We start from the raw sequence: 11,985 nt of genomic DNA, 5'->3' as shown, positions 1-11,985 counted from the left end.
ACCATGCCACCCACCCTCCCTCCAGGACTCCAGCAATCCTCTCTCAAGGCGCTCGTCGTTAACCTTGTCGCGCCTGCAGCCGCGGTTCTCACAGTGCATCGAGTCTTAGCAGCTCTAGGCTTAGACTTCCACCTGCGTTTTGGCGTTGTCGTGCTCCTCGCGGTTCTCAGCGTACCCGCGACGTTTGCGGCGAGAGTCCAGCTGAACGCATGGAGCGTGCGGCGACGCGCTCGCCGCGCAGGAGCGGTCTTGCCGCCGCGCTGGGACGGCAAGCGCATCGGAAACTTCGATATCCTGGCCCACGCCCTCGAGCGATCACAAAATGGCTATATTGGTATGTTCACGGGGGCGCACTATATACACGAAGCTTGCACTCACACCGCTTAAACTTTCAGGAGAGGGCGTGTGGGACAGGATCGAGGAGCTCAATAACTTATACGAGATCGATCTTGTGTGGACACCTCTTTACTTCACCGCAGACGTGAACGTAATCAAGGTGCGCATTCAGGCTTTGTGACCTTTGTAGGTCGCTGAAGTGTGTGAGTAATCAGACCTTGCTGGCTACCGGATTCGAACACTTCGAGAAAGGTACGTGCCCACTTCCGAGGCTCCCTCGCAGTCCAGACCGGTTTTGATGCATTCCCGCTCAGGACCGACTCTGAGAGAAACGCTGGACACGCTTCTTGGAACTGGCGTCTTCAACTCAGACGGCGAAATGTGGAAGTACGTGAACCTCGCGGAGACGTCTCAGGAAACATCTCACTAATCGAGCAACCTGATAGGTGGCATCGCACAATGACGCGGCCATACTTTTCTCGTGACAGAATATCCCATTTTGAGATTTTTGGTCGGCACGCAGGTATGCTTAACAAAGGCATTCAAGTCATTTTCCAAGCTAATCCTCCACTGCAGACTTCGCCATAAAGAAAATGCAGGACCGTTTCTGTGAGGGGCGCGCGCTCGACTTCCAGGCATGTTTGCTTTTTACTTGACCTACTCATATACTCATGTGTAAATTCTCCCTGGAACTCAAGGACCTAGTGTCCCGCTTCACCCTCGACTCCGCATCCGAATTTCTCTTTGGCACCAACGTCAACAGTTTGCAAACGGACCTACCATACGCGCACAACGATCCGAAGGTTGCGCTCTATGCGCGCGAGATATTTTCTGAGGCATTCCTCGGAGCGCAGAACGCGATCGTGACGCGATTGCGTATTGGCAGTCTGTGGCGTTTCAACGAGTTCTTCAAGGATGCTGCCGCGGAGCACATGCATATCATCGACCAATTCCTCAAGCCCATCCTCGAGGCAGCGATAAAGAAGAGGAACCAAACCAAACTGGCAGGCCTTGACGCCTCGACAGAAGAGCAGGAGGACGAGACGTTACTGGGAAACCTGGTGAAGATTACAGATGGTCAGTCCATCGGCATGCACTTTAACGACTTGCTGAAATTGAGCTCCCTTTCGGTATAGATCCCAAAGTCCTCCGCGACGAGACCCTGAACATCCTGTTGGCGGGTAGGGACACGGTAAGCAGTGACTGACGTTCGCCCAAGACTACGACTTACCAGACCGACAGACGGCCACCACATTGACATTTGTGGTGTACATGTTGTGCCTCTATCCCGAGGTTCTGAAGCGGCTGCGTGCGGAAATTCTGGACCATATTGGACCGAACGCGATGCCCACGTTCGATGACATCAGAACTATGAAGTATCTCCGTGCTGTACTGAATGGTAAGCACCAAGCACATGTGAAGTGGGATGTCGATCCTAACTCCTAACCTATGCCCAGAGACCTTGCGGTTGTTCCCTCCTGTGTATGTCCTGCAGTTCGTCTCTGTTCTTTGAAACTCACACGTTATATTGTCTCAGACCGTTGAACATTCGGTGAGCTTTGATGAGTGGTGTTTGATGCGAGTGATATACTGACTTCTATGCAGTGTGGCCAACCAAGACACGACTGTCCCTAACCCCAACTCGAACAAGCCACCTATTTTTGTTCCTAAAGGTGTTGGGTGCGCGTTCCACCGCCAATCACGCGGAGTGTATCCACCTAACTTCCTGTCGTGCAGTGTCGCATACTCAGTTCTGCACATGCACCGCCGCGAGGACCTGTGGGGTCCGGATGGTGAGTCGTCCAGCTGACATCATCGACGCCGTGCTACGTCTCACAATGCTTTTCAATAGCGTTGGAGTTCGACCCCGACCGCTTCCTGGACGATCGTCTCAACAAATACTTCACCAAGAACCCCATGATCTTCCTTCCGTTCAATGCGGGGCCGCGCATCTGCCTCGGTCAACAGGTACTTCTCGATTCGATTCGTTCTAACCCTTTAACCCTAACTGGCCATGTCGCGCAGTTCGCGTACAACGAGTCCTCGTTCTTTCTCATCCGCCTGCTCCAGAGTTTCTCGGACATGGAGCTGGACCTCGCGGCACAGCCACCCAGTGCCTTCCCACCGGCTGAGTGGGCGCACTGTGAGGGCCAGAAAGGCCGAGAGAAAGTGAGGGCAAAGGCGCATCTCACGACGTACGTCGAGGTGAGTAGCCTTCATTGCGTTGCGACAAGGCGTTCTCCGACTGACTGGCGGCTGTCTCGCGCAGGGTGGTCTCTGGGTCAAGATGTCAGAGCGCGACTTAACGTGTAACGTATGATGAATCGATACATGTGGTGGCGGTGAACTCGCTTTCCATCTGGACCTAATCATACATGCGTCAGCATCTAGTTGGAGTAGTAGTACACGGTCATAATATTCACACATCTCAGTCTTACACTTCGTGTACTTGTATCTACGACTGACACAGAGCGACAGGAGACACAGATAATATCCGTAAATTCCCTTGGTTCGTCAGTCGGTGTTCCTTGATAGTGACCTCGATAAATGCGTGGGGAGTCACATACACAACTGAGGAGGCCATCAATCTATGCTCAGGCGCTCAGGGCTAACAGCTTCTGGGAAGAGAGTTCTGGTATACCCATCCTACGCCACCATGTGCACGAGGAGCGTCCAGCGACGCGTAGGTAGTGCGCATAGCTCGAAAGACCCTCGTACGCGACACCGCTGATCACTTGCCCCCCATCCAGCCACCCAGCGCGAGAAGACACCCGCGTGAAGACGCCCCACGACTGGTGCAGACGCGAAACCAAGCCCGGCCCCACTGCAAAGTTTCCCGGATTCCCTTTCTTTCCGCTACTATACTACTACTGTACCCATAATATACGCACTCGGTCTCTCTTGCTCATCACTCCCCACTCATACACACCCCGAGCCCCACAAGGTTCACTGGCACGCCGGCTGACGCCTGCCGGCAAGTTTCGGTCCGCTGCGCCTTCGGGATCCTTCCCGAGGGAGCATATGCAAAGACGACGCTCTCCATTGTTCTGGGATACACTACGTACGAACTCACTGTATGTTATGCCTACCATAGGGCTCCGCCCTCGAGGGCAACAAACAAGGATCCAAAAAAAAAAAAAAAAAAAAAAGCTCGAAAGACCAACTTCACATTGATGGATAGTACCCTCGCCGATCCCGCATAGAGGTATCTCACTGATTGCGGCCTTGGCTGAACTCGTCCACTATCAGAGCAGCGGCTTGGGGGGACCGTGGCACGACGCGGCACCTGCAGTCCTCCGGCCTCCTGTACGCGGAACTCAGAGACTGCGGACCATAACCGTAGAACATACGCACGAGACAAATTCGCTGACCAACTTCGGCTCGACCACAATGACGCGCTCATTCTCATCCACCGGAGGTTGGAAGTCGAACACGTGGATGAGATGCGAGATGGTCAGGAGGAGGGCGTTTTCGGCATAGTGTCTGCCCGGGCAGATACTGATCGGGCTATGGTTGAGTACACGACGCACAAGAATGTTGATATCACTACTTACCGTCTCCCAAAACCAAATACGTAGTCTTTCGGGTTCCTCACATCCGGATCGATCTTGCCGTCGCGCAAGAACCTCTCTGGGATGAAGGCCTCCGGATGATGATAGACGTTGGGGTCGTACATGCATGCCCTAGGGAGTCGTGCGTCAGGCTTCGGCCGTGCACCGGAGGACGGTTAAACGGAGGCATACCAGACATTAGCGATGACCATGGTGTCGGCCGGCAAGAAGTAGTCGCCAAACTGCTCGTCTTCGGTAGTGTTGTGAGCGAGGCCGAGCGGTACCGCCGGCATCCAACGAAGCGTCTCAAGGTATATCGCATGCAGATACGGCAGCGCGTCACAATCTGCGAGGTCAGGCAGGCGATCAGGTCCAACTACCGAATCCAATTCGGCTTGGGCGCGTTTCAGAACGTCGGGATAAAGTGACATCGCCAGGACAAACGCCTTGAGGGTTGCGGGAGTCTGTAATTAATGATAGGTCAGCATCGAAGGTTCGATGTGGGTGATCGGCAGTTACGGAACTCACCGTGTCCGCTCCCGCTGTCATGTTCGAAAGAGAGGCTGAGTGCCACCTCGGGGATATAAAGAAGGGAAGTACAGACCTGCAATGATGACCGCTGTTACACCTCTCGCTACCTCATCGCCTTCGGCGTTCACAGAGATATCATATATATCGTCATCGGGATTCTTCACAAATCGCGCAAGGACACCCGACACAACGCAGTCGCCCATTTCGTCGCGCATCTGAGAGAGGCAATGAGTGTCATATCACGGTGTGAAAACAAAGGAAGATCTACCGCGGCAGCTTTATGGAGGGCATAGGGCATGTCGTGCATATTCTTGGCCTGGGCACGCAGCCGTGCAAAGTGCCTTTGAGAGGGAAAGAAGGAGGGCAGATAACGGAGGAAATGAAGGACATCGACAAGGAAGTTTCCTGGGATCAAAGCTTCCCGGCCGGCTTCCAGCCCTTTGTCGATAGTCATCAGAGCCTCGTCGTTTTCGTATTTGGCATCAAGGCCGTATATGACCTTCATGAGGGTAGCGCCGACCGTGCTGTAACATGATATCAGTAAGTTCGCGAGTTCGACAGCATCGCATGCACCCACTCTTGAAAATGATCTTGAAAGCGATCGGGCGACTCAAGCAACTTGTGAAGGAGCACCCGCGACGACCACTCCATTGCAGGCAAGTACTTTGTGACCGCGTTGGGGGTAAAATGCTGCCACATCGCGCGCCGATACACCCTCCACTCGTCACCATATGGCATGAACGAGAAGATGCGTGTCAAGCCGAGGCTGAGAAATTCGGACCCTTGCATATCAGCGCCAACATAGACATCGAAGTCGAAGATTGTCAACGTACAGCTCATGGCTGGCAGTGTACGGCCGGCTTGAAGTGGTGGCTGACCGGCGGTCTAGGTACTGGAGAATGTCGTCTGCGGAGTTGAGGACAACGACGGGGCTACCGATGATCTTCATGCCCATAATGTCGCCTGTCGTTTTCCATCATCAACATGAGAAGACCAGGGATTATCACATGTAAGACTGACCGTACTTCCCACACAGGTCTCGCAGCCCCTCCCACGGTCGAAGGGACGGCATGTCGAGCAAATTTCCTATGAGTGGCAGCCTCGGAGGACCCGGCGGGAAGGGCAGGCCGCGACTTCGCGATCTCCGTGAAGAGAGTGAACGAAGATACAAGAATGAGGTGGTGGCCACGACCAGAGCTGCGACGGTCGAAGCCTGGGGGAGGTAGGAATCTTCCATGCTTTGTGGTGGAAGACTGGAAGATCGGCAGGTATCTTAACCTTCTGCATCATGTTAGGGATATATAGCATTCTGTCGTGCGGCTCTTTCAGGTCCACGTGGCTGATGCTGCCGTACAAAGCCCCCAGTGCCGCCCTTCGTATGGTTATCGTGCAACTCTGGCACGCGTCTGGCACGCTTCGCGAACTGGAGCCATCTTGGAGTGACAGATGGTAAGACTTGGCGCCTTTCGTGCGGAGCTTCGTCGTCGTCTGACCGCAGACGATGGAAGGCTTCTCCGTGTCCGTACTGCCTGATCATGACAGGAACATTGAGGCCATAGTCCCAGGCACTCTAGATCTTAGCTGCGAAAGAATATGTTGGAGAATGCGTCGAGTGTGTACTGTGGTAGTGACCAAGCAGATCGGCGAGAATAACGAACACCGAACTCGGTTCGTTTCGACAATTGAATTTGAGGGGCAATTCCAACCGTTCTAGTAGCGCCCAGGCGGACCGCGAAGCGCCAATTCAAATTCACACGGGTCGTTGACGCTTGGCGGGCACTCAAGAAGGCGCACAGGCTCCGCCTCAGGTAGTTGGACCTCAACTACGCCGGCATGCATCCCACAGAGATACCTATCTACGGAAACTACCATGGGTATTTATGCACTTCAAGCGATCTCAACAGGACACTTATTCGTACTTCGGGCTCAGATACTACCACAAACGCCCATCCGCCAGCGACTCCCGACTCGCCTGTCTACCTCCAAATTTGTTCCATGATGCCCGCGTCCTAGACGTAGGGTGCAACGAAGGCTTCGTGACCTGCGAGATAGGTACGCGTCTTGACACCCATCGGACCTCACTCAGGACGCTCATCGACGTGGCAAGCGCAGACCCTCGGCGCGACGCGCGTCGTCGGCGTCGACATTGACGACACGCTCGTCCGCGCCGCTTGGAAGCACCGCAGGACCGTTTGGAGTCAGCAGGGACCTCCAGCACAACCGCCGCATCGTGACGCCTGCGACGAAGGTCGCGATCCAGCGTCTGGCCCGAGGAAACGGAGGCGGACGTCTGACTCGGGATGCATGCCAGCGTACTTCCCCGAAGCGTTCGAGCACATGTTCGGGCCCTTGCCTGTGCCGGACGCCGTGCAGAGACGGACGGATGATGATACAGAAGGGTCTGCAAACGCGAGGTTCCCGCATAACGTCTCGTTCCGCGCAGCGGACTGGGTCGCGGGGCCCATCCCGGAGGACGAAGCGGAGTACGACGTGGTCGTCGCGTAAGTGCGTTTTCGAGCAACTCAGCTGCAAGGGAGACAGCGTCAGTGACCTCGCACTGCAGATTCTCGGTCTCGAAGTGGATCCATCTCAACGGCGGAGATGACGGCCTGCTTGCGTTCTTCCGGCGCGTGCACAGCGTTTTGCGCGTCGGTGGCACGTTCGTCTTCGAGCCGCAGGAGTGGGACACGTATGCGAAAGCCAAACGGATGGACGTGGTATGTGTTTCTTCGATGCTGTGATCTCATTCATCGGCCGATCGAAGCGCCGCCAGAGGCTCAAAGAGAACGCGGCTGCTCTCAAGCTGCGCCCCGGCGACTTCGAGCGGGAATTGCAAGATCTTGGCTTTGGGCCGGCGGAACACATGGGCACCGTGGGAGATGGAGGTAAGGCGGTCCTCAATGAAATGCAATTGCCGTCGCCAATCTAACTTCTCTATGAACTCAGGATTCCGGCGCCCTATAGACCTCTACGTGAAGGTACGCTAACTCCGGATTGACTTCTATGCAGTAGGCGTGATTCTACAACGACCTCAGTCCAAGTCAATCACGACCTGGACACCACCTTCCGTGGGCTTCATCGTAACCCTACGAAGAGTCAGAACCGCCGTGCCGTCGATCTTAGCTAGTTCACTTACTTGGAGAGGTTCTTCACGAGGTAGTCGGGCGCGACCTCCTCCATCTGCTCGCGCGAGTGCGAGGTGATCAACCCGAGGGTCTTGCATCCCGCCGCCTGCCCGCTGCGTACCCCAGCCGGCGCATCCTCGACGACGAGACAGCGCGCGGGGTCGACCCCGGCGCGCTTCGCCCCAAGCAGGTAGGGGTCGGGTCTGCGGCATCCCGGTGTGAGCGCCGTAGCCCAAGGAGCCTTTCGAAGGCGGAAGGGCATGTCTCACTCACTCGGGCTTGCCTTTCTCGACGTCCTCGGAGACGACGAAAGCTTCGGGAATGGGGATCCCGACTGACGTGAGCGCAGCGGTGGCGTAGACGATCGTCGCCGACGTGCAGATCGCCCACTTTGGCTTGGGCAGCTTATGGAACTCGCCGATCTACGGTGGTTGCGGTCAGCGGGAGCAGCACAAGATGAGCACATCCCGGGGGACGGTCGAGAGCGCACCAATGCCATGATCGCTTTGACACCAGGCAGCGCGACGATGCCGTGGCGGCCGTTCTTGGTGGACTCGGCCACAATCGCCTCTTCGAAGCGTCTGGCCTCTCTCTGTCCACGGGGTGAGCGAGTGTTGGAAATTGAAAGGGCGATAACAGCACCTCGAGCTCGTCGGGGTCAGTGATGCTGCAGTGGAGCTTGAGATTCTCGACGGTGCGGACTCCGTGCGAGCCTGGCAGAACAGTTGAAAGACAGCAATTCTACAGGTGACCGGCGAGACCACGCACTGCTGAGAACTTGGTCTACGTTCAGGCCGGGATACTTCTCCTTAAAGTGCTCCCATGCGCCGACGACACCATCGGTCGAATCGACCAAGGTGCCGTCCATGTCAAAGAGACTGTACGGGAAAGATCGGCGGGGTCATTGCAGTCGTGACGCGAGCGATCGCAGGACTGCCTTACATTGCATCGAAGTCGAGGGTGACTTGAGGCATGGTGGATGGAAGGGTAGGGTGTCCTCAGCTTACACAGTGCTCGAGCCTGCCAGCACTGAGCGGCCTGCCGGGCCGGAGCAGGACTACAGCCTGCAAAACAAATCGGAACGTGTTTTCCGACCCCCAGCGTCGACGTAATCGAACCCGTCTTCCCCGCGCTTCAGCAGATACAGACAGCGCTGAAGGCAGAGTCCAGCGCCGTGCAAGTGATAAACCAACTGACCCTCTAGATCTCGCGCAGGGCGTAGGGCTGTCGAGGCTTCAAGGGAGCATCCGACAACATATGCAACGCATTACACCACTTGATTCATGCATGCTTAAGTTAAGGTCGCACTTGTATCACTACCATAGTAATTCTTTTCGCCTCCCACACCTCCTTCACTCGCCGCGCTCACCACTCAGAGGCCGTTCCAGTCAAAGACACCAATGAGACCCGCGTTCGGGTGGTTGATCTGCCCCGTGTACAGCCCGATGACGAACCGGAGAGGGCTCGACTGGCCGCCGCGGAAGTCCTCGAGGCTGCTGACGAGCGAGTCGATGTCCTGGCTCTGGATGTCCTGGATGACGCCCTGCTGCATCGTGAGCGTGAGCTGGACGTCTTCGATGTCGCCCCCGAGCGGCGTGTAGCTCGTGACGACAGTCTGCCCGCTCGGGTTCTGGTACGCGGAGTTGAAGGACGAGTCGAAGTCGTTCCGGATGGTGTTATCCTCGGAGCCGAACGTCTCGGTGTGGGTCGCGCTCTCTTGCTGGACGACGAAGAAGTAGTCGGCGCCGCTCGGGACGTTCGGGCACTGGTAGGTGTCGCCCTCGACGCGCTTCTGGATCACGACCCCGTTCGGGGACCGCTTGACGTTCGTGCTCGCCGTGGGGGCGGGGGCGGGCTCGCGGGCCTCAAGCTCCCCGATGGCGTTCGCGCCGCTGGAAAGACACGGTGGATGATCAGCGACTGGAACGGCAATGGCAGCGAGCAGCGAAGCAGCCTCTTACCGGATCCAACGCTTCTTGCTCTGAGGACCGATGTTGATGATCCCGGTCGCCTCGTTGCCGACATCCAGGCACGTCCCGCTGAGCGCGACCTGACCGACGTACTGGTTGCATCCTCCACCGCTGTAGAGGTTGTACGTGTTCCCGTCGTCCTTGTCGAGGATGTAGCTCTGAGCCTGGCCGAACTCGATGCACGAGCCGAGAGGCAGGGGGCTGGTGTAACCTTCATCGGCGCCGGTGCACTTGTTCCCGAGCCAGAGCAACAGGGTGTCGGCGGCGGCGAGCTGAGCGAGGGCGACGGCGAGGATGATGGACTTGGTGAACATGATGGCGGCGGCGGTTGTGGTGGTGGTTGTGGTGGGAAGGCGAGCTGAAGACTGGGAGTGAAAAGCTTGCGATGGAGTTCGACTGGTGCTGCTCGCCTGGTTTATAAAGCGTGCAAAGCTGCACATGTTGTGCGCAAAAATATCATGGTCCGCGTGCGTTGGATCAGGTGTTCGTCTGGACGCGCATGGCACCGGATGTGGGGTCAGTTTCACCCTCAGCTGCTTCACCAGCACCTGAGGCGGCCATCTCCAGGCCGCAAGGTTTCGGCCAATGTTGGAGCAGACTGGAGTTTGGAGCCTGGCTGTTTATTCGAGTGCTGGAGAGATGGTTAAATTCCCTGATCCGGATTTTTTTTCGCTGCGGGATGAAGGCTCGGCGTGCGGGACGTGGGCAGACGGTCTGTCTGCAGACTACGACCCAGCTTACGTGCGGCCAGAGGCGCCTACGTTTAGTGCCTAGTCATGGCCTGCCACAGGAAGACCATCCGTCTACACCACCGTAGGTAGGCCTAAGTGCAATATTAATCCAACCCAAGCGGGCTGAGCATGCCTACGTCGTCATGTGCACCGCCGGGGTTTGGCAGCTGGCGATCACATACAGCCCATGCGCCAGTATACGCGGCGCAACCCCTTTGCGCGTCCTGCCTAGGCGGGTCTGGTTACGTCGACAAAAGCTGTGTGGCTCCAAGTACACCGCCTCAATCTCGGATTCTGCGACGAACTTTAACCTTAAAAGACCTGCGAAGCTACCACCTCACGGCCGAACACTGCCACCTGGCCAAAAGCGACGTTGGAACCTCGTGGGCTTGACGGAGTGCGGGAGGAGCTCTGGGTGATGCCGGATTATCTGCTGAGGAGATTGTCAGCGGTGCTCCGATTCGGCACAGGTTGGAGCACAAGCTCTTGCCGCGAAACCTGACACTCACATCCGAAACCCTTTACTCCATGCGCACTCCAAACGCACAGGTTGCGTACGGTTTCGTTGGGGCGAAACCGCATGGAACCTCGGGTGGGCCCGCGCTACGGTTTGCCTCGCAACATGACTCGTGACCTTGACAATGTGCAGTGCACGTCCGAAACGCACGGTACAGGTCTTCGGGCTCGTCGCATTACCGACCCGGGTCATGACCGCGCGGAGGAAACTGGCGTCTTTAACGACGTTGACGGCGCATTCGGGGTGTACGCTCGCGGTGAAGTCCGCGGCGTGAAACAACGCGTCCATTGCGAGCTCTGGTACCTGAGTAGTGAGTTCGAAGCTCGGGGCCATGAATGGCGTGTGTGGGCGAAGCTATTTCCGGAGAGCACAACGGCGGAGCCCACCAGGTAAGAACACAGGTAGCAGCTCAGACGGGGGTCTCGTACCGGGCACAAGGATGGTAGGCTGGATCATTCGTCCGACGTCCAGTTGCACGAGGTCACAAATTTCATGTTCTGAGGTTTCAATGGAGTTCCTTTTGACCAGAATGTCCGTCCCGCGAGTGAAGACCGTCCATCAGCAAGCCGTTAAACGCTAGGCTACTTGTTCCTGTTCAGCCTCCAGAGTTTCCAAGTCAAGATTCAATATGATTGAGAGTCTGAGACTTATGCACGTGACGCACTGTACAAGGTTGTCAGGGCTTCCTGAGGGATAACAATGGACTCAGCGTGGACCAACCATGTGGCCTTGGCGTAATGGTTACCCATGGCAGTACTACTTCAAATGGCTTCGGAGCCTGAAGTCTGATGTGCTGGCAATGCGCCGGCGCCACGTGATCATGGGCTCGACATTTATGCTGACTCAGCCACTAGTTTCACGCGCCGACATATATTACATCTAGTACACGTCCGCTATCCGTACCTCCTCGAGTCCGGGGATATAAGCAAGCATAAACCCATTAAACGATAGCAAGCAACACAAGCACAACAGCAGCCCCTACCGCGACCCCTCGCGCAACTTGCATCTGACAACAGGGACAACGCATTGCATCACTTGAATCCTACATGCTAGCTTACGGCCCCACTTCTCGTCTGTTCTATCACCCCGATAGTAATATTTCTCGCCTCCGACTCCTCCTCAACCCGCGCTCATGGCTCAGAGACCGTTCCAGTCGAAGACACCAATGGGGCCCGCATCGGGGTGGTCGATCCGCCCCGTGTACAGCCCGATGACGAAGCGGAG

General features: G+C 56.5%; 5 protein-coding genes across 5 annotated transcripts; 2 read left to right on the top strand and 3 right to left on the bottom strand.

Moving 5' to 3' along the window:
* Nucleotides 1-3: 3 nt before the first annotated feature.
* BXZ73DRAFT_102776 (cytochrome P450 monooxygenase pc-2) lies at nt 4-2,656 on the top strand (the record flags this gene model as incomplete). Its single annotated transcript, XM_048015357.1, has 16 exons — nt 4-334; nt 396-496; nt 552-588; nt 651-723; nt 783-859; nt 913-975; nt 1,042-1,413; nt 1,473-1,528; nt 1,579-1,735; nt 1,794-1,818; nt 1,874-1,888; nt 1,942-2,016; nt 2,074-2,129; nt 2,189-2,304; nt 2,362-2,541; nt 2,606-2,656. 16 exons carry the CDS (start codon nt 4-6, stop codon nt 2,654-2,656), a joined length of 1,785 nt encoding a protein of 594 aa, XP_047876552.1.
* Nucleotides 2,657-3,546: 890 nt separating this feature from the next.
* Nucleotides 3,547-5,490, bottom strand: BXZ73DRAFT_102775 (cytochrome P450; the record flags this gene model as incomplete). Its single annotated transcript, XM_048015356.1, has 10 exons — nt 3,547-3,640; nt 3,691-3,834; nt 3,891-4,019; nt 4,080-4,351; nt 4,416-4,429; nt 4,492-4,633; nt 4,687-4,942; nt 4,996-5,184; nt 5,252-5,381; nt 5,439-5,490. 10 exons carry the CDS (start codon nt 5,488-5,490, stop codon nt 3,547-3,549), a joined length of 1,422 nt encoding a protein of 473 aa, XP_047876551.1.
* A 761-nt stretch (nt 5,491-6,251) lies between these two features.
* BXZ73DRAFT_49097 (Bin3-domain-containing protein) lies at nt 6,252-7,405 on the top strand (the record flags this gene model as incomplete). Its single annotated transcript, XM_048020186.1, has 6 exons — nt 6,252-6,292; nt 6,349-6,470; nt 6,526-6,919; nt 6,982-7,135; nt 7,192-7,303; nt 7,365-7,405. The coding sequence occupies 6 exons, from the start codon at nt 6,252-6,254 to the stop codon at nt 7,403-7,405; spliced, it is 864 nt and encodes a 287-aa protein (XP_047876550.1).
* Nucleotides 7,406-7,449: 44 nt separating this feature from the next.
* Nucleotides 7,450-8,517, bottom strand: BXZ73DRAFT_90854 (phosphatase; the record flags this gene model as incomplete). Its single annotated transcript, XM_048025783.1, has 7 exons — nt 7,450-7,504; nt 7,555-7,746; nt 7,817-7,965; nt 8,034-8,135; nt 8,186-8,256; nt 8,312-8,421; nt 8,486-8,517. 7 exons carry the CDS (start codon nt 8,515-8,517, stop codon nt 7,450-7,452), a joined length of 711 nt encoding a protein of 236 aa, XP_047876549.1.
* A 398-nt stretch (nt 8,518-8,915) lies between these two features.
* On the bottom strand, nt 8,916-9,827 carry BXZ73DRAFT_102772 (uncharacterized protein; the record flags this gene model as incomplete). The annotated part of the gene is made up of 2 exons (XM_048015355.1): nt 8,916-9,435; nt 9,505-9,827. The coding sequence occupies 2 exons, from the start codon at nt 9,825-9,827 to the stop codon at nt 8,916-8,918; spliced, it is 843 nt and encodes a 280-aa protein (XP_047876548.1).
* Nucleotides 9,828-11,985: the final 2,158 nt, after the last annotated feature.

This window comes from Epithele typhae (genome assembly GCF_022376455.1).
Source record: "Epithele typhae strain CBS 203.58 chromosome Unknown BXZ73scaffold_34, whole genome shotgun sequence".
NCBI classification, from domain to species: Eukaryota; Fungi; Basidiomycota; class Agaricomycetes; order Polyporales; family Epitheliaceae; genus Epithele; species Epithele typhae.
This window is presented reverse-complemented; position numbering and strand designations above follow the sequence as displayed.